Genomic DNA, 25,684 nt, shown 5'->3' with positions numbered 1-25,684 from the left:
GAATGTCAGAGTCACCAAACTCCTCTGCACAGTCAACAAAATTGCAAATATGAGCATAAATTCTATAATAACCAATTCAAAGCAAAATGATGACAAGCTTGAAGCACTTACTTGGGGACAAGCAAAAGCGTTCGCGTATGTAGAGGGGACCTTTCATGAAGAATAAGTCATGCTTCCAGGACCCTAGGTTTAAAATAGAACCCTCTATGAGGGAAACCTGTTCTACAAAAAAAAAGCCTTTGGATTTTGGGGTTGGCATAAGGTTGTACATAAAGTGCACCTCCCGAGCCGTAGGAGTGTGCTGGTTGAGCTCGATGAATGCCATGTATAGGCAACTTAAGGTCAGCCAGTTGTTTGGCACTAGTTGGAGCGGAGCAAGGTCAAAATGGTTAAGTATCGCGACAAAAAATGGGTACAGAGGTATGGTCCCACCCGCTTTTAGGATATGCTCGCTCATGGCCACGCACCCTTGAGGGGGATTATCGGTCCGACAGGTATTGGAAGGAACAATCAACTGGTATTCCTTGCCAATGAGGTGTTTCATAGATAGCTCCAACAGTCAATTCTCCGACACGTTGGACACAATGGAGGACGCTAGTAAAGGAATGGAATCTTGTGCCTCGGGAGCCACCTGTCGCCGTACTCTCTTTGCCATGTCTACAAAACCAAAAGAAAAGAGTGAGGTAGAAACAGGGCACTTTACCCTCCATTTTTTCTTCCTAGCAAGGGTCTTCCACCAAGGCACTGAGTGTGAGAGCGCTAAGCAAGGGTGGACCAAAAACAAGGGTTGAGGGGAACCCGAGATGACCCCATGACAATCATAAGGGGAAAATGGGGCAGGGGTTTCGACGGGAGATTTCCCTCCATGAACTCCAACTCCATCTGCAGATCTAAAAGGGTCACCCTAAGGTTCGCTATGTGGTCGCTAAGGTCAAGGGGGAAAGAAAATCCATTGCCCCTTAGAACTAAGTCTATTTCGCTCTCCACCACCCAGATTTTACGTCTAAGTTCGTCCATATGCTCAAGATAACGTATACGGGCCTGCCTCAAAGTGTCATAGTCTTGGTAAGGGTTGTTTTTGAGGGACTTCAAGTCTGAAGATAAGTCTACAAACTCGACCCCCGGAGGAGCACCAGATGATCCCTCACATGCCATGGGACCTCGTCTCATAGGTAATTAGGGTGCAAGTGTAAATGAGAGGATTGCTACAAAACACAAAGGAATGGGCTCAAAACCTCTAGGCACAAGCGCTCTAAATGACCAACTACGGGGTATAAACGAGGGCATGTAAGTGGATTAATTCACAACGAGCTCCGACCAAGGAAACCCATCCCGAGTGGTGCTAATTCAGACCCAGTGAGCATAAGAGGGAAAGAAAGTATAGCTCAAGTAAGTAAAATCGAGCGCTATCGTGGTCTAAAGGAGGCCGAGGGTCAACAGTACCATCGTGGTCGAAGAGAAGCAAATGGTCGAAAATACGCGTCTGTAAAAACAAAGGAAAATGGTGTTTTAGTCCCCAAGTACCTACATGAATATGGGCATAAAATAAATGAACACAAATGATAAAAGAAAAGGATAACAAAAGTGAGGTGGTGAGGAATCGAACCCCTTACCTCTTGAAAGGAGTAAGGATTCCAAAACCACTAAGCTAAGGAGATAAAGTGTGAATGATAGGCTAGACATGAATGCCTATTTATAAGAATCATGGGCTCATCTTAGCCATCGAATCCGATGCTTGATCTATGGTAAAAAAATGGGGCCAAACACCTACATTACGATCCGCGAATCCAAATGATAGACTCACATTCAATCTCAAGTAAAAACAAGGATCGTCACTAACACCACCTATGCTTTGAAGGCCTACTTATAAGAACCAAAGAGAAGAGTCTACCAGGGCACCTAAAGCTCCTCTCCTAGACTGGGGGGCAAGTGTGGATGCTCAAAGTTCCATACTTGTCAAAGATCCAAATCACATGCTAAGGTCCCATAAACACCTAAGTACATACCTGGTGCCATGCGTACCCATCAAGTGTGCCACACGGGACCCCCATCTCGCGCCTCCCGAGCCCAAGAGATGTGCCACGTGAGGCCCTCATGCACCTATGCCTCCATGACGCCATCATGCCCGTGCCTCCGTGAGGCGCCTCGCATCACCATTGTCTCGCGAGGCACTTATGCCCTAGCCTCGCACACCTGGGTCACTGCCGCAAGGAGACAAGCGTCTCCCAGCCCCCAAGGCACCCCAAGGAGCCTCGCACCACCGTCGTCTCGCGAGGCCCTTATGCCCTAGCCTCGCGCACCAGCCACGCCGAGGGTCTCGCGATCTCACCTCACGTACCAGCTGTGCCGAGGGTCCTCGCCTCGTGCACCAGTCACGCCAAGAGTCTCGTGGTGGCCTCACCTCGCGCACCAGCCATGCTGAGGGTCTTGTGGCCTCGCCTCGCGCACCAGCCATGCCGAGGGTCTTGCAGCCTCGCCTCGTGCACAAATCACGCCGAGAGTCTCGTGATGGCCACGTCTCACGTACCAGCCACGCGAAGGGTCTCGCAGCCTCGCCTCACACACCAGCCACACCGAGGGTCTCGCGGCCTCGCCTCATGCACCAGCCGCGCCGAGGGTCTCGTGGTGGCCATGCCTCGCGCACCATCCGCGCGGGTCTCGTGGTCCCCCTCACGCATCTAGGCTACTATCGCATGAAGGATCTCGCGCAGCAGGACACACCTCACCCAAGCTTGTGTCTCACTGCCCCACGCGTCTGCGCCCTGTGCATGGGGACCGCGGGGCATTGGTCTTACAAAGTGAGACAGTCAACTCACGCATGGGTGTCAAGTCTTCTCACATACAAAGCAGGCCTCGTTGAAGAGGCCTTATCTCTCTCCCTAAGATAAGCGCCACCAACGGGGCAGCTCTCCTCCTGTGGGTCTCACAGGATGTAATGTCGAGGACTTCTTTAACACGCATTAAAGGAAGGATAGGGAGGGAAAGCCTCAAAGCGATTCGATCTGAAGTCAGAAGAGGAACATCTTGGATAAACTTATACATGATCTTTATTTATTTTCATGTAGATCTAATATTAAAAAAATTAATATGAGAAACCTAGAACATGTTTCTAAAATTGAATTCAAAGAGAAACCAAGACAAGAATACTTACAGTATACGCAGCGGAATGAAAAAGTATTATCAATAAAATGAACCGATCTTCTATTTTCTTCACAGTCTTCCAATGTATCCTTAGAATCACCTAGACTAGTGTGGGAAATTCTCAACACATGAGATAGATATAGAGAGAAGAAGAGAAAATAACAAAGAGGCTTAGAAAAGGACTTGTGTTTAGAGAGAATATAAAACTATCAGAAAACCAGTGATTAAACTTCTCTGTCGTCTCAGAAATCTTCACTTATGACTTCTCTCTAAGCACTCATTTTAAAGACTAATTTAGGCCATTTAATTTAATAAAAAAATCAATAAAATAATATCCATTTCAAAGCCCTAGGTCAAAACTGTCATGGGCTTTAGGCCCGTGAAATTTCCCATTTGATTATAAGCCCATTGGACTTAAAATCAAGGCCTGTATTATTTTCTATTGATTTAATTAATTAAATAATTATTTAAATCCTTTATCAAATTAATTATTTATAATTTGAACCTTGATTTAAACTTATTTATTAATTTAGATACCAATTTATCTTAATTAATAAATCTGCCATAATTTCTCTTTTCTTCTCAAAATTACACAACTCTGTGAAACTATCCAAAATTGACCTGGTCAACTTTGATCATTCTAATTGATAATTAAATAAATTAATTGAGACTATCTAGATGATTTTATCCAAGGTACAATGGGGACCATGGGCCTATGAAATCAAGCTCCAATAAGTTTAGGATTGGCAATTTTCGATACGACACGATGACACGACTCAAAAACGACACAAAATAAATGGGTTTGGGTGACACATTTAATTTTCATGTCATAATCGTGTCGACACGTTTAACACGTTTATTAAACGTGTCATTTTCGAGTCAACATGCTTAACCCGAAAATGACACGCTTAAGACACGTTTAAGATGATATAAACATTTTAATTTATTTATATTATGTTAATCGTGTCAATTTTGTGTCGTGTCAATTTTGTGTCGTGTCATTACACATTTAATTGTGTATTAATCGTGTCAGTTTTAGATTTGTGTCAAATAACAAATTTATTAAACGTGTTATCGTGTCGTGTCGTGTCGTGTCGTGTGACCTGCTAAGATAATCGTGTCGTGTACGGGTTTGGATTTTTTACACGAATAATAATTGTGTCGTGTACGGGTTTACTCTAATCGTGTCGTATCATAATCGTGTCAACACGATTATGACACGATAACACGAATTGCCAGGCCTAAATAAGTTATCATAAATCTAACAAATAAATTTAGTAACTTATTAATTCCCCATGACTCCATTATAGCTCAAAATTGCACTCTTGAGTTCATAGAACACTCTATAACAAATATAGATACGCTATTAATTATCCATTGTTACAGCCATAATTGTCACTCAATCCTTTATAGACGGTCTACAATGAGATAGGACTAAAATACCGTTTTACCCCTCATTGTATTTTATCCTTAAAACACTTAGGGCCCGTTTGGTTGATGGTACTGGGCCAGAAAGGAAAGGAATGGAATGTTAATGGGCCGAATTCTTTTGTTTGGTTGGAAATAACAAGTTTGGAAAAGAATTCCATTGTAATGCTTATTCCCCCAAACTAACGAAATAACTTTTCCAATTTTGAGTCAGTGGAATTATAATTCCATTCCACTGCTTATCATCATATCTCTCCATCTGAGTCTTCGTCTTCTTCTCCAACTCGCTCCTTTGTCACCGACTGAGTTCCTCAGGTACGGCTCCCCTTGTATCCGTAACTACATATATTGTTAGGGTTTCTCATGCCTGCAATTTATTTATATATTACTTATTTGCTTTATTTATTTTGATATCTCACTCTCCTCTTGCTCAACCTCTGAAAACCACAAGCAATCTGACACAGCCATCTCTCATTCTCACTCTCAGCAAGCAACACACCCAGTCGAAGGTAGCTGCTCGTCCTAGTCGGAGGTCCGTGTCAGAGACACTCTTCTCTTCTTCCTCCTGCTTTTTTAATCTGTTGCAGAGGTACTCTCTCTCTATCTCTCTTTCTATGAATTCAGTAAGAGCACCAAATGTTTGATGGAATGCCTATTTGCATATTTTAGATTTTTTTTTTTCTTTTTTTTTCGTGTAAAACAAAATGGATCGAATCTATATCATGAGTTTAAGACTTAAACATGTAATTTTCCTGGAGTGGCGTTTTGAGCCATGTATTTTCCATTCTAATGGAAAAAGCATTTGATATTAATGATTATATATGGGCATAACTCGTTTTCTTGATTAAATGTGCTCTGAGTTAATCATAGCATCAATTAACACTTCTAAATTTATCCCATTACACATTTTCTTTGTCTTTTCATAGGACAAACCCAAGCAGTTTGAAGATTTTTCATAGGTCCCTAGGCTTGATATGTTGTACAGTACTAATGTCGAGTTGTACACAAAGTGTGGTAATACAGGATTCATTTTTCTTTTTTGCTTACCCAAAATAAAATAAAATAGAAGAAAGGTAATATTGAATATGCAACTGTTACTTGGGGCTAGCTCAAGTGGTTGGGTGTGTGGGAGGGGAAAAGGGCTAGTTCAAATGCTTGAAACTAGTGTTGCTGAAAGCAGCAGCAATGAACTATAAGCAAGCATGCATTGCTTAAAATTTAAATTGTTCCCCATACAACACCAGAAGAGAATATATCAGAGGAGGAACAAAGCTTGAATCTGCATGTAGATTAAGTCATAATTTATTAATTATTCATATTTAATTGAATGAATCAACTTCAGCTAAGTTTTGTTTATAGTTTAGTTAGTCAACACATTTTGTGTACATGTATATAGCTTAACAGAAGTTATCAAAGGGTAAGGTTGTTTATTACATTGAAATATAGCTTAATAAGAACAAAACTCATTTATAACCCGTACATGTATCCACACACATATATATACACTACATGGAAAGAGAGAGAGAAAACATGTATTTAATTAAAGATTTCTGTGATTTATTGGCCCTATAGCTTTCACTTTGATAATTTTGTCAAGACAATTATTTTGTTTAGAGTAATCAGTTATTCAGATTTTTATTTATCATTAATTGTGCTTGTGGGTCATTGAGAAATTATGTGTAGGTCATTGAGATGAATGATAATGATTATGAGTTTTGATATTTTTATGAGATTTTTTGGGTTGGTTTGAGTTTGTATATGAACATGGAATTTGACATCAATAATTCCAATAATTAACACTTGTGGAGTTTGTATATGGTATTTTTCTGGATGCTTATTTCTTAACAGTGCGGATGCTTCTTTATATATATATATAGTAATCTATTTGTTGTGAATTTTCTAACGATTAAAATATGCGCAAGTATACACAATCGACAACAAGTAATACAGTGATAGAGTATCAAAGTTCGTCTCCACAGGGACTTTTAAACTAAATAAATGAAATATCAACCAAAAACAGTTTACAATTCAGTGACCAAATCAAGAGAAAATTTGAGTGATTAATTCTGAAAATAAATGTAAATAAGCAATTTAATTAAACTAAAATTCAGAGATCAAAATGAAGGAATTCTGTGTAGATTTCAGATACGAGAAAAATAGGTCTGGGTGGTTAATTCCCCTCTGTTCGTTCCAGTTGTTACAGCAATGGCTCAGCAATGGTTTAGCAATTGCATCAGAGTTAACAGATTTCACAAAGATCCAGTAGTTCTTTCCAAAACTTACTGATAACGTTTACAACTCAACTCAACACATTCCTGTATTAAATCAGGTTGCATACTGTCATTTAAACACCAAATCTCATGTTATACAAGGCAGAAAAACATCCCTATTTTACCACTAAGATTTACCTAAAAAGGTACTTCTCTTGCATCAATTAAGTGGGATCGACTAGCCTAATTTCTTCCAAAATCAGATCTAGCTAAATAATTGTTACTTATGGCCAGTAAACAACAATCAGTTAACATTAACAACACTTACTTGAACAACGTCATAATTACCACAACCATGCATCAAAACATTACTTCATAATATAGGGTTCATAACCACCCAAACCCTTAGGATATTAGTTCATAGCTGAAATTATAAACACAAATCCAGTACAGAAAAGTTCCATTGAGTATAATCAGAAAACTAGATAAGAATTTAATACAAAATGAGAGAGAGAGAGATTAGAGAGATGAGTGGTGAGCTCAGGTTTCCCTTAGGTGTCTGCCTTCCTCTTCTCCTCTGTTTAGTACTTCCTTCTTCTCTCTTCTTTTTCTTTTCTCTCTGTACTTTTCTTAGTGAAAATGCAGAATTCTTCAATAATGAGAGTGTCCTTCTATTTCGGCTGCCTCCTTTTTAGGGTACTTGGTTTACCCTAATTAGTAAGTCAAAGTCAATTGTGCCCTCTTGTCCTTTGCCACACCATCCAGCTGACTCATTGTACAACATTCTCGCCACCTAGGCGTCACTTATTCTTCATTAAGTCCAGCTGGAATTTGTCACGTTTCTTCACTGGTCCCTGCCGATTGCTACGTTGTGGTTGCTACAGCATTGATAGAACAGCAACATGCTATTTCCAGATTTGTTCCCCTTCTTGATCCAAAGTTCCCGATCACCTATTCCAGCCTCCTTTCCTGTTTAACACAAACACTAAACTACATAGATCACTAAAAAAATATGACAATACAAACACACAGTCCCTTGCTACACAGATACACTAAATGGACACAATTTCACTAATTACAACTCATTACTCTTTTGTTTTAGTTTGAAAATTAGGTTTAAAGATATAAAAATAGCTCTAAATCTTAGAGTTAGCACTATTCTTATTTCTTTGTCTAAGTTGTGCCTGTTGTTTATAATCTTCTACGTGAATAATTGATTGTTGGATTAAAAATTTTATTTGCTTGATTATATTCATTGTAGGATAATGGTTCGTTTAACTGTCAGTAAGAGACAAATTTTGAGAAAAAAGAAGATCATGGCTCTTTATTAGCTTTGGATGAATGTGTTGCATGTAGTGCAGTGGTTTTTCAAATTATAGGAAAAAATTATTGTACATGGTATTGAATCAAGCTCTTTGGGAAGACAATTATACATACTTGATGTTTTTGTCAATAGGCAAATTGTGCATCAAATAGCTTATGAGAGTGATGTCATTTGTTTTGATCAACTTAGGATGAATAGGAAAGCATTTAGCAATTTATGCATAATGCTTGAAACTAGGGGTTGGTTAAAAGTATCTAAATATTTGCAAGTAGATGAGCAAGTGGCCATGTTTTTACATGTAATTGCTCATCATGTGAAAAATAGTCATTAGATTTCGATTTATGAGATCTGGTGAGACTATTAGCAAGTTTTTTCACAATGTGTTACATTCAATCATTCAACTACATGGAGCGTTATTGAAAAGACCTGAACCAGTTGTTGAAAACTCAACAGATGAAAGGTGGAAATGGTTCAAGGTATATTATATATTACATGAATTAAAAATCACTACAAATTTTTATTTGTTTGAAATACTAATAAAAAAAATTTGTTTATTATGTGGTAGAATTTCTTAGGGGCACTAGATGGAACTCATATTAGAGTGAGAGTACCTATGGCTGATAAACCAAAATATCGTACTCGAAAAGGTGAAATAGCTACAAATGTCTTAGGTGTATGCTCCCAAGACATGCAATTCATATATGTGTTACCTGGATGGGAAGGCTCTGCAGCAGATGGTAGAGTTTTACGTGATGCCATACGTAGAACAAATGGTTTATGTGTTCCAAATGGTATGCTTTGTGTTTTAGATTATACATTTTTTTTGGATAAGTCATTTAGGAGACAACTTAATCCTTATCTTTATTTTATTTTAGGTCATTATTACCTTGTAGATGGTGGATATACTAAGTGTAAGGGATTTCTTGCTCCATATCGAGGCCAACGCTATCACCTAAACCAATGGGAAGATGGGAATTCTCCCAAAAATCCACAAGAGTTTTTTAATATGAAGCACTCATCTGCTAGGAATGTCATTGAGAGATGTTTTGGTGCAATTAAGAATCGATGGGCAATTCTTAGGAGTCCATCATTCTATCCAATAAAGACTCAAAACCGAATCATTTTAGCATGTTGTTTGCTTCACAATTTTATTAGGAGAGAAATGCCTACTGATAATAGTGATATGCATCCAGAGAATGAGAGTGATAGTGGAGACGAAGAAGATAGCATGGATGCTGATGGATCCATAAGAAGTATTGAAGCTTCTAAAGGGTGGACAACATTTAGAAATCATTTAGCACTTGAGATGTATAACGAATGGAGAGAACATAGGAGAGCAAGCTAGTTTTTTTTATTTCTTAGATTAAATGCACAATGATTGTCTAGGTTTCTAAATTTGGTTTCACTTGGCTATGCCAATTCATTTGACTGTTTGTGTAATTGACCACCCCAAAAACTTATATCACTTGCTTTGAAATGGAAAATTTATCTTTAAATTTATGTTTTGTTATTGGTGTGTATATCCATTCACTTTTATTTCTTTATTGCTGGCTGTTTGTTTCTTTTTCATTCAACTACAATATTTCAGCTTTAGTTTTTAGTTTTACAGTATTTTGATACCTTATTTCAGCATGGAGACTTCAAAAGGAAGAGGTCCAGGACAAAATAAAAGATTTTGGAGCGAAGATGAAGACAAACACTTGGTTGAAGCACTTATGGAACTGAATAATGAAGGGAAGTTTAAAGCTGAAGGAAATTTCAGGCCAGGTCATCTTAGAGCTCTTGAGATGAAATTAAAGGAGCGGATGCCTGCATGTGATATACAAGCTAAGCCACACATTGAGTCTAGAATGAGGACTTTGTAGACTCATTTTCAAGTGGTTCATGAAATGTTGACTGGACCATTTTGTAGCGGATTTGGGTGGGACAACGACAGAAAAACTGTTACTGTAGAAAAGTCAGTGTGGGAAGCATATTTGCAGGTACTCAAATAATAGTATTTGGTCTGCCATTTTGCTTATGATGTTAATGGATCCATAAGAATGATTGTTTGCTTATGATGTTGATGGATCCATAACAAGGATGGTTTGCTTATTTATTTGTATCTGATTTTTTTATTTTGTATAAATGCAGAGTCACAAAGAAGCAACCCCCTTCAAGATCAAGTCATTCCCTTGGTATGATGACTTATGTATGGTTTTTGGCAAGGATCGTGCAACTGGAAAAAATGCAGAGACTGCAGCAGATGTTGTTGAAGAACTTCAAACTGAAGAAGAAAACACTACTCTTGGAGAAGATAATTTCAACTATGCTAACAATGTGGATGAAGTGCCATCTATGTCTGTTTCAGATGCAACAAGAGGTGCTCAATCTCACACTCAATCAGATGGGTCTTCAAAGAAGAAAAGGAAAACTGTAAATCATGAAGAACTTTCAGATGCACTCACACAATCAGCTTGTATTATCGCAAGAGAAATTCAAAAAGCTTCTATTCATTTGAGTAAAGCTATTGGTGAAGACATGAATGAAAAGCATATGCAACTTGGGAAAGAGTTAGAAAGGACCACTACACTTACCACAGCTCAACGTCATAAGGTAGCTCGCATGATTATGCAAGATAATGCTCTGGTTTCTTACTTTTTCAGTGTCCCAGATAATGAGAAGGATGAATGGGTGACACTTCTTCTTGATGGCTCTCTCTAAGATCATGTTTAGTCCACTTTGCTCCACTACAATTTGCAGGACAATTTATATTGCCTTTGACATTTAGTAGTATACAAATTATAATCTTTTGGATATGATGTAATGTTTTATGCTCATAATTTTGCAAACTAGATTGTCTTTGAGCATAGGTCTGAGTAATTGGACATGAATACTTATACTATTTCTAGTGATATTTCATGTGCATGGACAAAGTTTGATCTCAGTAATCAAAAACTCTTTTGATTATTAGAATATAAATCTGTTATAATGTTTAGTTTAACATTTTTATGTTATTATATTGTTTTATTTTTAAAAAATATAAAATAGTGTTTAGTGATAATTAAAGTAAATTGCATTTGACATTAAAAAAATACTTCACAAAAATAAATTCTTATTGATAATTTTAATATTTTGTAGTGTTCAAAAGTGGAATTATTATGCTTAAAAAAAGTAGGATTATTAAATTTTATTTTGTCAAAAAAGAATATGAAAAAAAAAGTAACATCATTGTTGGTAAATCTATATATATATATATATAGTATGTTTATTTTAATTTATTAATCATATTTTAAGCACTTTGGGTATTTTTGTCCAAAATAAATTTATTCAATTCCATTCCATAGTCAACCAAACATAAGAATAGGTATTCAATCATTGATTCCATTATTCTAACCAAACAACATAATCGCATTACCTTTCTTATTCCATTCTATTCCTATTCCATTGTTTTCATTACCTCCAACCAAACGCCACCTTAGTTCCTTGTAAATTATATTTCAGTAAACTAATTTAATTACTGAAATGAGATCTCTATCATTTAACACCTTGAATCAAACTAAAAGGAAACCATCGTTTCACTTCTTCATCAGAAGCTATAGATGTTCATATCTATGATTAACACTCCCACTCAATTATACTACCGAGTTCCCAAGATGTAAGTATGGGCTAGTCCGTAGGGTAAGCTGGTAACGAACAAGTCAAAGAACTCAAATAATGCAATCAGTTAGAATACTAACCACTTAGAACTGAGATTGAATTGACCTATGGTCAACTATATGATATGACTAGAATAGATAATAACGGTATGTTTACTTATCTTATCAACTGTCAATATCGGTCCTGTCTGATGTAACAAATACATCTGATCTTATCTACTTTGCTAATGTTCTGGAAATAACATAACACTGTGATGTGTAAGTAGATCATATCGTAGACTAGCAAGTCAATGTAAATCTGGTGCATTGACTAATCTTAGGACTAACTTATTTTGAGCATATAATCATATTTATATTCCACTGTGATTACGTCACTATAAATAAGATTAGCTATATGCTCGGGATTTAATAGAAGTTTATATTAAACAAATAATCATGAAAATAAAATATGTGAGCAAAGTGATTAACCATGTCAAAAAATGATTTCTATTCTTTTATTGATAATAAAATGAGATTACAAAGAATTTGGGTTTTAATTAGGGCTTAAAACCCCAACAAACTCCCACTTGCACTAATTGAAACTAATGCCTTAATTCTACTAATCCCATTTCCTTGATATGCTTTGTAAACGGATCTGCAAGATTGTCTTCAGTTGCAATCTTCATAACCTTCACATCTCCCCTAGCCACATATTCTCGAATAATGTGATACTTTCTTTCTATATGCTTACTCCTCTTGTGACTTTGAGGTTCTTTCGAGTTGGCTATCGCTCTTGTATTGTCACAAAACAACACAAGCGGTTTATCCATTTCTGGAATAACACCAAGATCCGAATAGAACTTCTTTAGCCACACTATTTCCTTAGCTGCTTATGACGCGGCTATGTACTCAGCCTCCATGGTGGAATCTGAGATTGCAAACTGCTTTATGCTTCTCCATATCACAGCTCCACCCCCAAGAGCAAACACCATTCCAGAAGTAGAATTCTTGTCATCAACATCAGTCTGAAAATCTGAATCGGTGTAGCCTACAGGGTTCAGAACACCACCCTTGTAGACTAACATATAATCCCTAGTCCGTCTCAAATACTTCAGGATATGCTTAATTGTTATCCAATGTTCAGGTCCTGGGTTTGACTGATACTTGCTCACTACTCCCACTGCATAGCAGATATCTAGTCTAGTACACAACATGACATACATCAGACTTCCAACTGTAGATGCGTAAGGAGCTTTTCTCATTGCATCTTCCTATTCAGAAGTCTGGGGAGACTGCTTCTTTGAAAGATGAATTCCATGGCGGGACGGATAGACGCCCTTTCTTGGAATTTGTCATTGAGAAATGTTCAAGCACTTTATCTATGTAAGTTGCTTGAGATAGAGCTAAGAGTCTGTTCTTTCTATCCCTAAAGATCTGGATACCTAGAACATAACTTGCTTCACCCAAATCCTTCATCTGGAATTGAGTGCTCAGCCAATTCTTCACATCTGATAATTTCTTAACATTATTTCCAATGAGTAAGATATCATCTACATAAAGAACCAGGAATACCACTATTTGATTTGCCTTCAGTTGGTAAACATAGAGCTCATCAATATTTTGTTCAAAGCCATAGGTTTTGATTATTTCATCAAACCTAAGATTCTAGAAACGAGAAGCTTGCTTAAGTCCATAGATAGACCTATTCAACTTGCAAACTTTTCCTTCTTGTCCAGATACTTTAAATCCTTCTGGCCGATCTATATAAATGACTTCGTCAAGCTTTCCATTAAGAAAAGTTGTCATGACGTCCATTTTCCAAATCTCATAGTCGAGAGCGGCTGCTATGGATAGGAGGATGCGAATGGATTTGAGCATGTCTATAGGACTAAAAGTTTCCTCACAGTCCACGCCTTCTCTTTGGGTGTAACCCTTTGCCACTAATCGAGCTTTATAAGTCTCGATATTTCCATCAACACCTCTGTAACGCCCTGGATAACCAAGACCGTTACACTGTGTGTTTAAAATAGTGCAAGACTTGCTAATCAAGTCATTCAGACAAAGTGTAAGCTCTATACCATTATCAGAGTAGGAATAAAAAGATTTTGGTTACAAACAGGCTATTTTCATTAAAAATGACGATTTAGTACATGGAGACTCGAAACAGGGTTTAGATGTCTTAGTTACAACAAATTCTAGAAGTTACAAATAGTTCAAGCCACTCTAATGGAAAAATATACATTTTAGGTTTCCGTCCTGTACAATTTGTCGACCGTGGCGGCCGAGCAGCTGACAATGTACACCTCGCCCCCAGAGCTCTCCAACTCATGGTTGATTCAGCCTACCCTTGCCTTTACCTGCACCACGTAGCACCCGTGAGCCAGGGCCCAGCAAGAAAGCATAATAACATAGCAAGATTAACATCTATAATCAAATATTCCACAGTGCATAATCAGAAATTCATCAGTTCATAACACCTATCCACGTAGTGATAACAATTGTCATCCAGACAGTCAATCAACTATATTCATAGCACAATATTCACGTTCATAACTAATAGATTGTCATATCCATCAAATAACATTCAGGGTTGGCGCCCTTAGTCGCACCCTCTATTTAACACACTGTCTTCGGCTCCATAGGGCCGCCCCCAGTGTAATACTCACTGACTCCGGCCAGCTTAACCGAGCTCAGTGATAAATAAGCTGCCTCAGCTCCCAGTGGCTGAGCCGCGCCCCAGTGCGCAAATAATGATTCTGACACCCTTAGGCCGGTAATCGCATGTCCCATGGCGTAATAACACCATCTCATGACATGATATACAAATATTGGGAACTCTTAGTCCCATCGTGACCACATGGTTAATCACATTCACATAATAATGCATACAAACATAGGGAACACTTAGTCCCAACCTAACCACATACTCAGGTGCAGCTTTCTTACCTGTAACCCGAGCTTCCGATGCCCCAAAGCCGCGAGCACGATCCTCTTTCCCGAGCCTCACCAAAGACCTAGTCACAACACAAACGAAACATCCTTTATCACTAACCAATCCAAAACTACTTCCCGGAACCAATCCCACACTCTCGGAATCCCCAAGACCTTAAAACAATACCCCGGATACATCCCCCGAACCCCCGGAGCGAAGGCCCAAAAATTTCCAAAAGTGACATCCTGAAATTGGCCTTGTGCCGCGGCACCCAACAGTCAGAGACTCCAAGCCGCGGCACACAAAACCCGTGCCGCGGCACGCCTTCGCAACCCAGAATTCTGGGTTTTTCCTTCGCATTTTCCCGAGCTCCAACCTCTCCAAATCACCCCAAACTCCATCCTAAGTTCCAAAACCAACTCTAAACCCTTAATAAACCTCACAACAACTCAAAAACATCATGCCCAAGCTCACTCACACCTTCAATCCTAAAATTCACTCTTGAATTTCATACTTAACAACTCAAACCAGAAAAATTAAGAACAACTTGAACTCAAACACAAACCACACTCCAAGCTCCCTAAACCTTAACAGAAACAAGCCTAATAATCACACAGAAACCTTACCTTGAGTGGTGAGTCCAACCTCTAGCTTTAAACCTCCTTCCCCTTTGATTACCCAATTCTGAGTTCATACAAAACCAGCCACCAATTTGTTTCAATTCACACTTATCAACCAAAAATCAGACTTGAAACTTACACAAATTATAGACAAACCCTTACCTCTGAGTAACCTTGATTTATGCTCAATTTAGTTGCCCAGAACCATCAAAGCTCCCCTCCTAGGTCTCCCAACTTCAGCTTTCCTCTTCTTCTCTTTTCTTCTATCTTTTCCTCACATTTCAGCATAAATCAATTCCCCACCAAGTGTTATACGTGACCCCCCTTTCCTTCAGCTGAAGTAATCCAATTCCTTGCCTAATGACCACTTTACCCTTCCATCTATTTCCCATTCCAACTAAACCTCAAGGCCCTTTTTGTCATTCCTACTTCCTTACAATTCTACCACTTCCTTTAACCAATCTTGTTACTCTCTATGGTTACTAACAGCTACACAAGTTACCAAACCACCGGTTACCAATATCTCACAAGAACTAAATTACAAAATCCCCAAAATACCCCTAGGCTCCTCCCGAGACGGGTATGAAACCCCGTTGTGACTTTTGAGTTAACTAGCTCTCTAGGACCGTCTCGGCACGTGCATCGCATTAATATCACCACACCCACGTGGTACAAATCACATCACATAATTATCACACGTATGCCCTCAACGGGCTAGAATTATCACATACCATAGTACACATAATCATGCATCTCAAATACTCAAATAGTCATGTAACATGCTTAAAATCATAATCATGCGTCTTAATCATTAAATTCACGCATACTTCCCATTATGCCCTCCAGGCATGCTAATCAAGGCCCTTGAGCCTTATTAGCAAATTTGGGTCGTTACAACCTCGTTTCTTCTTGTAGATCCACTTGCACCCAATGGCCCTAAAGTCACTAGGTGCTTCCACAAGATCCCAGACGAAATTTGAGTACATGGACTCCATTTCCTGTTTCATGGCTTCGAGCCATAGTTCCTTTTCAGGGCTAGCCATTGCCTGTTTGAAAGACAACGGATCATCATCACTAGTGTCACCAACAACCATATTGGTTTCACCATCCAAACCATAGCGAACTGGGTTCCTAGAAACCCTCCCACTACGACGAGGCTCCGTGACTATTTGCTCAGGAACAATGGTACTTTCTTCATTTAAATCGACTTGCGTCGGTTGGACGTGAAGAGTGGGAATTTCATCATCAACTCGTGTTGATGACGATGGAACATTGGTTGGAGTCAATTCTTTAACCATCTCCTCTAAAACTACTTTGCTGCGAGGTTTAAAGTTCTGGACATAGTCATTTTCCATAAAAGTAGCATTTCTAGAAGTAAACACTTTCTTTTCTGAATGACTATAGAAAAGTCCACCCCGACTACCTTTAGGATAGCCAATACACATGCAAACTTCAGTTCGCAGTTCTAGCTTTCCCTCATTCTTCCTCAGGACGTGAGCAGGACACCCCCATATTCTATAATGGCGTAAACTAGGTTCACGACCATTCCAGCGTTCTAAAGGTGTTTTGGGGATTGATTTAGACGGCACGACATTGAGAATTTCGTTCGCGGTTTCAATTGCATGTCCCCAGAACGAAGTTGGTAGAGTTGAGTAACTAAGCATGCATCTAACCATTTCCAATAAAGTTCTATTCCGGCGTTCCGCTACACCATTTTTTTGCGGAGTACCTGAGGTAGTAAGTTGTGATAAAATCCCAAGTTCATTTAAATGATCTTGGAACTACATATCCAAATATTCTCCACCCCTATCAGATCGCAAGATCTTTAATCTTTTACCTAATTGGTTCTGAGCCATTGCTAGGAATTCCTGAAACTTTGAAAATGTTTCTGATTTCAAGGTAAAGACATGAGTATCTAGAGTAATCGCCAATGAAAGTGACGAAATACTCAAAACCACCCCTGGCTTGTACATTCAAAGGTCCACAAACATCTGAATGAACAAGACCAAGTGATTCTTTGGCCCTATTACCCTTTGCAGAGAATGGATGCTTGGTCAGTTTTCCTTCTAGACAAGATTCACAAGCAGGTAATTCACCTAATGTGAGTTCCCTCAAAGGTTCGTCCTTCGTAAGTCTTTAAATCCTATCATAGCCAATGTGACCTAGTCTCAAGTGGCATAAATACGTCATATTATCGTTATCGGTCTTTTGTCGTTTATTGGTCCTAGGTTTAGCTACTTTGAATAAATCATTATTAAGAGCGAGGGGTTCGTTAGGTCGTAGAGTATAAAGACCATTTTCCAAACATGCAATACACAATTGTGATCCATTGAATGAAATAGATATATTAAAACTTGTGAAAGTCATAACAAATCGTTCTAATTGCAACATGAAACCTAAAATTAAATTTCTACTAAATTTCGGAATAAAAAAATACATCTTTTAAAATTAAGTATTTATTTCCGAACTTCTGATGAGCTCTTCCTCTAGCTTGGACCGCAACGAACGCTCCGTTCCCAACTCTAAGCTTTAAGCCTCCTTCGTTCACTTCCTCCCACGATTCAAGAAGCTTTGTTTTTGGCTGCTAGAAACTTAGGGCAATCTCGTTTCCAATGCCCATTCTCTTTGCAGTGAAAGCACTTATCTTTATCTTTCTTGTTTTTCTTGTTCTTCCCCTTAGGCATCTGTGCACTTGTCTTTGTAGCCTTTGCAGGCTTGGGGTTGCTTATTTGTCCACCTTTCCTCTTGTTTCCAGTTTTCGAAGACGAAGCTAGATGAGCTTCAACCTTAGCTAGATCAGCAGCAACATCAGTAGTCTTATTTTCACCTCCTTTACTAGGTCCACCCATGACAGGTTCAATAATCCGAAGCTCGTTCATGAGTTGCGTCAGGCAATAGTTGAGTTGAGCATAAACGTGCAGACACGATGCCATCTGAGAATTTACGGTGCCATCACGAACGTGCAGACACGGTGCTATCAAATCATTTACGGTGCCATCACGAGCATTTACTGTGCCATCACGAACGTGCGGACACAATGCTTGTTCTGGGGATTCCTCAATCATGATGAACTCGGAGTTGTCACCAATCAACTCTATGTTGATATTCTGTTTCCAATTAAGGAAGTTTTCTCCAGTGAGTTTCTCCATCGAAAGTTGAGAAAGGATGGGAGTAGACACAGACACTACTTAACTTAAAACTACAAATTACCAATAAAATAGAAATCAATAACATTTTCTCAATAAAACTTCTATTCACACATATTTCAAGAAATAGCACAACATATACCAAAATATGTAAGATATGAGAAAAAATATCAAAAACAATTATATCTCTATTTCTTTAGGTTTTTAACTAATCTATGATATCCTTGTCCCGGTTGGCGAGAGTAAAAAATACCACTAGTTAAATAGAGTTGTAAACTCATTTAATAATGGACACCACTATTAACAATATACTATTCGATCAAAATAAGAAAAAAAAAATCTCTTATTTTATGAGCTAGACCCACGGTTTCAATAATCATAGATTTAGCCCTAATAGTCACCATAGGGGTGAGTTTAGTAGAATTTGACCTATAACTATCTATCTTTCGAAATCTAACCTTGTCAAAATAGCTAATGACCACCTTCCGTAGGGGGACGAATCAAAGCACCTCGAGGCCCCATTAAGCTATTGACTATGTTAAACCAACGGTGGAGATAAAAATCTTAAAATAAGCTCATTATTAAATAAAAAATAGTATTTTTATTATTTAATTTTAGAAAATTAATGACTATGGTTTTCCAAAAAAAAAATTAAACAGATTAAAATTTTTAAAACCAAAGTCCTATAATTTCCTACTAATTCCAAAGTGTCACATTGAAACAAATTCAATTAATTTAGAATTAATTTGTTGCTAATCAATATTTAGGTTCAACTAATATAATGAACCTATACAATTAAGTCCAACTCAGGTAAATAGGCATTAACAATTGGGCTTGTATGGAAGAGGGATAGGTCCAGTATGACGTTCCTACTACGAAGGCCCCCTATCTTCCATACAAGGTCCAAAAGGCATGAATTTAAACATTCGTTTTATTAATTGTTATTAATTAATTAGGCCCACTATAGTCATGCAAAGCAAATGGGCCTTCACAAGTGGAATCACCCACAAGAGAGGAATTTAAACTTTACATTTTCTAATGGGCCCAAATAAAACCTATCATTTTATGAATATTTTATTTGGCAAAAACCATATATCTAACAAACATATGAACCACTATATGCATCTAATCCCAATTGCAAAAATACCACATATAGTGCAAACAGACATGTTATAATTGGATGGGCCTAATCATGTTACTATATGAGTAATTCTATGAATTTATGCAAAAACACTACAATTTATTTCATTTGCAAAAATACCACAATTAATTATCTAGAATTTATCAAAAAAAATTCAAATTAATTATTTTTTTTACAAAAAGAAGTCAATTTAAATGAAATTTAAATTAACTATTGTTAATTGTTGATAAATTTCATTTATCAACAATCAACTTGGTTTTATGTTAATTTGATAAAAAAAATATTAATTTAATTTAAATAGGATTTATCAACAATTAACCAAAGTAAATTTAAATCACATTTATTAAAAAAAATATTATTAATTGGCTGAAAAAAATTGATATTTTTTAAAATGTAACCAATTTTAAATTTTAAAATCAATATTTAACTATTTTTCAAAAATATCTTGTGTTGTTACAACTATTAGCTAATATTTTAACCATTTAAAAAAAATAAAATATAAATAGTTATAACAACCCTAAAATATCTCAAAATAGTTAAACAAATTCAAATATCCATAAAAATATCTAACTAACAATATTCAAATTTCAAATAATTTAAATATTAAAAACTATAGAATAAAAAAGATATTTATATTTTCAAATAAAGATTTAATAAAAAAAATCAAGAATTTAAATGAAAATATCTTAAATATCTGATATCATAATTCTAATATTTTAATATATTAAAAGATTTAAAATTAAGTTGTTAGTCTATTTTTAAATTTGAATTTGAATATTTGTAGAAAATATCTAATTATTTAAATCTCAACTAACAAAAATATCTTATTTAAAAAAAAAAATTAAATACATAAAAAATATGATATTTTTGGCTTTGATTATAGATAATAAATATCCATAATTTTAATTTTCTTTAATTTAAAAAAAATTTAAAATTGGATGAATAGTACCCATGGGTACTGTTCACCGTGGCTGGTGCGCGCATGCATGGGGAGCCAGGCCAAATTGTTTCCAAAAAATTTTTTGAGCAATTTTTCAAACTAAAACCAGTTTATAATTAATTTTTAACATGTTTTACACAAAATAAAGCATATATAAAAATTAATAGCATAGAAAACATAACAAAATAACCTAAAAATTGCTAAAATTCACATAAAATCAATATGCTTCATAAAAACATGAAAACCATCCAATTATTCAAACATATCAAATAATCCAATTTTAAATATGTTCATTCATAAAAATAAAGATTACCAAAGGCTCTGAGGCCAGTTTTTGGATTAACTTATACATGATCTTTATTTATTTTCATGTAGATCTAATATTAAACAAATTAATATGAGATAACCTAGAACATGTTTCTAAAATTGAATTCAAATAGAAACCAAGACAAGAATACTTACAGTATACGCATCGGAATGAAAGAGTCATTCCTTCAGTTTCTCTAACTCTTGTATCCTCTCTGTCGCAGAGTATTATCAAGAAACTGAACCGATCTTCTATTTTCTTCATAGTCTTCCAATGTATCCTTAGAATCACCTAGACTAGTGTGGGAAATTCTCAACACATGAGATAGATATAGAGAGAAGAAGAGACTTAGAAAATGACTTGTATATAGAGAGAATCTAAAACTATCAGAAAACCAAAGATTAAACTTCTTTGTCGTCTTAGAAATCTTCACTTATGACTTCTCTCTATGGACTCCTTTTATAAACTCAATTAGGCCATTTAATTTAATTAAAAAATCAATAAAATATTAGCCATTTCAAAGCCCTAGGTTGAAATTATCATGGGCTTTAGGCCTGTGAAATTTCCCATTTGATTATAAGCTCATTGGACTTAAAATCAAGGCTTGTATTATTTTCTATTGATTTAATTAATTAAATAATTATTTAAATTCTTTATCAAATTAATTATTTATAATTTGAACATTGATTTAAACTTATTTATTAATTTAGATACCAATTTATCTTAATTAATAAATCTGCCATAATTTCTCTTTTCTTCTCAAAATTACACAACTCTATGAAACTATCCAAAATTGACCTGGTCAACTTTGATCATTCTAATTGATAATTAAATAAATTAATTGAGACTATCTAGATGATTTTATCCAAGGTACAATGGGGACCATGGGCCTATGAAATCAAGCTCCAATAAGTTATCATAAATCTAACAAATAAATTTACTAACTTATTAATTCCTCGTGACTCTACTAGAATTAGAATTGCACTCTTGAATTCATAGAACGCTCTATAACAAATATAGATACGCTATTAATTATCCATTGTTACATCCATAATTATCACTCAATCCTCTATAGACGGTCTACAATGAGATACGACTGTGTTATCCCCAAAAATTGGAGATCGATGACGTGGCAATAGAGGTGACAAGTGTCAGTGCATGGTCCGTAAACGACACATTAATAGTCAATAAATATATTGGCTCCTCAGAGTTGTGATAGAGTGATCTAGCTTAGGAGTGACCCGGTAGACCAATGAAGAATTTTGACTGGCCAGTCAAGTGTCATGACCGACCAGGCATGACCTTTTCCGACCAATCATATGATTGTCTGCCCAGGCATAACCTTGTCTACCCAGGCATGACCTTGTCTGCCCAGTCATGACCATGTCCGACCAGTCATGACCATGTCCGACCAGTCATGACTTGTCTGCCCAGTCAAGTGCATGTCTGCCCAGCCAAGTGCATGTCTGCCCAGTTAAGTGCGTGTATGCCCAGTGAAGGTTTGGCCGACCAGACTGAATGTGATATGGATCGACTAGATAGAGCAGGACTACGTCAAGATTCCCAGAAACGGCTTCAACAAGAATCGGTCTTGGCATACGCGGGAATCTCTCAATTTATCCCAAAAATTTAGTGTATTGTTATATTTTGAATATTATAGTAATTTTAAAATAATGAGAATAATAAATTTATCCTGATTATGGGAGATATCATATGTACGATCCTAAGCCTATAAATACAAGGCTTATGGCATCATAAAGAGGACTTGGGGGGGGGACTTTTGATTCGAATTCTTATTTTCTAGAGAGAGAGAGTTTGTATTTGAGAGAATTCTTGTATTCTTGTAATCTTCACTGAAGAAACTCAGTTCACTCAGGTTCATTCTATCTTGAGTGCAAATCTATAATCACAACTCTAAGTAGATTAGGCTATTACCAACACATTGGGGCTGAACCACTATAAAAATCGGCTATGTCGTTCATTTCTCTTGAAGGTTTTTATCGTTTTTGACGTCTACACGTCGTTGGCCAAAAACGCAGTCAACATTTTGGTGCTTTCATTGAGAGCCTAAAGAGAGAGACAGACGATCCCTGAAGTATTATGGCGCCTAAGAACACTATGCAGCCTCCAAGAAGACAGGCTCCTCTAAAGAGCCTGCCAGATCAGAAGGTCCTAGCCTTCAAGACCGTGAAACTGAGCCTAGAGTCGTGCTCGAGGACGTAACTCCAGAAGTTGAAGAACTCCAGGAAGCCATGGGGGCCTTCCAGGAGAAGATGGCACAATTCCACACCAGACAGGAGGCGTTCGTTGAAGAGATGGCCAGGCAAAAAGTCGCGTTAGAGCAGCAAAGGCGCGATATGGAGGCCAGAAGCGAAGAGCTCAGACAGCAACAAGAGGAGGTCAACTGGAGACATCGTGAAGCAGCACTTGCTCTAGAAGCGGCTACCCAATTGGCCCAAGCCAATGCTCAAGCCGCAGCACAAGCAGCCACCCAGGGAGCAAGAAATAATAGCGCTGGTCGAAGGACCACTGACAGAGCCGATTCTCGAGGATCGGGCAGAAGCAGGAGGAACCCCCCTGGTCAGGACGATGGTGGAGACCGATCCAGAACTGCCTCGATGCAAAGGGAGCACTCTATAACCCCCTCCAGGAGCCACCGATCAGAGACTTCTAGATCAGGGAGTCACCGGTCGGGCAGTAAAAAGACTCCACCCAGGCAGGATCAGACCAAGACTCCTCGAGAGAAGAGGACTTCACAATTCAAAGATGGGCACGGTCGTGATGAGGCTGATAGTCATCACATCGATCAATCAAAGGAAAAGGAGGGCAATGACCAACAAGGAGAAAAAGACTGCCCGGGGCGTACCGAAAGGCCTCCACTGCACCCCGGCCAGCAACGTAGTGGGAGAGAGCAAGTCCCGCATAGTAAGCCCTCTGAAAAATCGAAAAGTACGGTGTTTGATCGGGCAGGAGAGCATGCTTCCCGGAAGGATCTGAGGGACGTTATCACCAACAAGAGGAGGATCATCCCGGTCGAAGGGCAAAATCTGGACCTCCCTGCCAGTCAAGTAGAAATACTTGACGATGGCGCACCAGATGGTAATGCCCGACCAGGTGGTCAAGACCCTGGAACCTTATCAATTGCGCCAGCCATCCAAGCCCAGCTTGACATGCTAACAGCTGTAGTGCAAAGTTTGTCAAAACGACCTTCCGAGATAGATGCGATAGACCACCGGAGTGGCAGCCCATTTTGTGCCCAGATTAGAGCAGCCCAGCCACCGACAAAATATAAAGCACCGGTTCTGCCAGTATATACAGAAAAGGCAGATCCCATCAGACATATTGGGAAGTTCGAGGACCAGATGGAATTGCTCAGTGTAAGTGAAGATTATCAGTGTAGAGTTTTCCCGACTACATTGACGGATACTGCCCAGGAATGGTATTGGAAGTTTAAGCCAAACTCCATTACCTCTTGGGAAGCATTCAGGAAGGAGTTTTGTAGACAATTCAGCACTGCCCGGATTCCACCAGTTTATGCCAACCACTTGGCAGATATCAAACAAGGAAAAGATGAGTCTTTAAAGAACTATATACAGAGATTCATGAGAGAAACCAATAGAGCAACTGCTGTAGGAGACGAGGGGAAGATGGTTGCCATATCTGCTGGGATAACTTATCGGAGCCCTTTGTGGGACAGTATACATAGAAATCCAATTTCAACACTTCAAAAATTCTTGACCGGACGGACAAGTATATGAAATTGGATGATGCAATAGAGAAATAGGAGAATGGCATAAACAATCCGGGCGGATCAATTGACTCTGGTGGAAGGAAACGTGGAAATAATGGGTCTGACCACCATGAGGAAAAGAAAGTAAAGTTGAGTTCAAATGAAAAGCCAACCAAGTATGAGCCTCAGTTCACTAACTACACTACTCTCTCAACCAGCCGAGCAGAGATATATCTTGCTAGTCATGAAGAGCTTCCCTACAAGAAGCCTCCCCCCATCAAGAAAGAGATGAGGAAGAGAGATATGAATAAGTTTTGTCATTTCCATGAAGATTATGGTCATGACACAAATGAATGCAATCACCTCAAGGACGAGATAGAATTTCTTCTCTGATTGGGCAAGTTGAGGAAGTACCGGGGAGAGGCACCCCAAGGAGAAGGAGGTAGCAGCAATTCTGGTTTCAAGCGACAAAGATCTCTACCCTTGCAGCCTGGACCTGTGGACTTTACCTTAGACTCTATATGTGGAGGTCCACACTTGGCTGAGGAAGGCAGCGAAGCAAAGGAGAAGTATGCTGAGCGGGAGTGCTAGGATCATAAACCACTGGAGTGGCGAGCATCGAAGGATATATTATTTCTAAATACCGCTTTCAGAGTAGTAGCTTGATTTCGAGTTATTTGACTTGTTATTTAAGTTTGGTTTATGAGGTGGTTATTTGCTAACCAGTCATTTTATTTTTGAACAATTTTGGTTGTTTAAGACTCGTTATTAGACATGTTTTGTCCTTTTTAATTTACGAGTAATAAAAGAGACTACGCGCATCGTGGTTGATTCTTGCTACAAATATGCATGTGTGTTAGTTATCCGAGCAGTGTTCAACTGGTCGGTAAAATCGGACAGCGTTCAACTGGTCGATACGTTCAAGCAGTGTTCAACTGCTTGAATATTTTCCATATATTCTATGTGTTTCACGAGTAATTAACTGCTCGAACAGATTCGGTCAAGTAGCAAGTGACTAAGGATCTTCCAACCCTCGATCACCTGGGGGGCACATGAGGTATACTGGTATATAATTTAACACAGGAAATAAGAGCACGAGTTAATATATCTGTTTTTAGGCTGACTTGTAAATTTTCGAAGTCCAAAAA

General features: G+C 37.9%; 1 protein-coding gene across 1 annotated transcript; it reads left to right on the top strand.

The window, feature by feature from the left end:
* Positions 1 to 8,444: 8,444 nt before the first annotated feature.
* Positions 8,445 to 10,806, top strand: LOC133799733 (uncharacterized). Its single transcript, XM_062237734.1, has 6 exons — positions 8,445 to 8,579; positions 8,669 to 8,894; positions 8,979 to 9,411; positions 9,734 to 9,964; positions 10,016 to 10,085; positions 10,237 to 10,806. Exons 1-6 carry the CDS (start codon positions 8,445 to 8,447, stop codon positions 10,804 to 10,806), a joined length of 1,665 nt encoding a protein of 554 aa, XP_062093718.1.
* Positions 10,807 to 25,684: the final 14,878 nt, after the last annotated feature.

Source organism: Humulus lupulus, chromosome 9 (genome assembly GCF_963169125.1).
Source record: "Humulus lupulus chromosome 9, drHumLupu1.1, whole genome shotgun sequence".
NCBI lineage: Eukaryota > Viridiplantae > Streptophyta > Magnoliopsida > Rosales > Cannabaceae > Humulus > Humulus lupulus.
This window is presented reverse-complemented; position numbering and strand designations above follow the sequence as displayed.

Coding starts and splice junctions, on each gene's coding strand:
- LOC133799733 (XM_062237734.1), top strand. CDS start 8,445: ATGAGATCTGGTGAGACTATTAGCAAGTTTTTTCACAATGTGTTACAT. Junction 8,895..8,978: donor TGGTTTATGTGTTCCAAATG/GTATGCTTTGTG, acceptor ATTTTATTTTAG/GTCATTATTACCTTGTAGAT. Junction 9,965..10,015: donor GAGTCTAGAATGAGGACTTT/GTAGACTCATTT, acceptor ACCATTTTGTAG/CGGATTTGGGTGGGACAACG.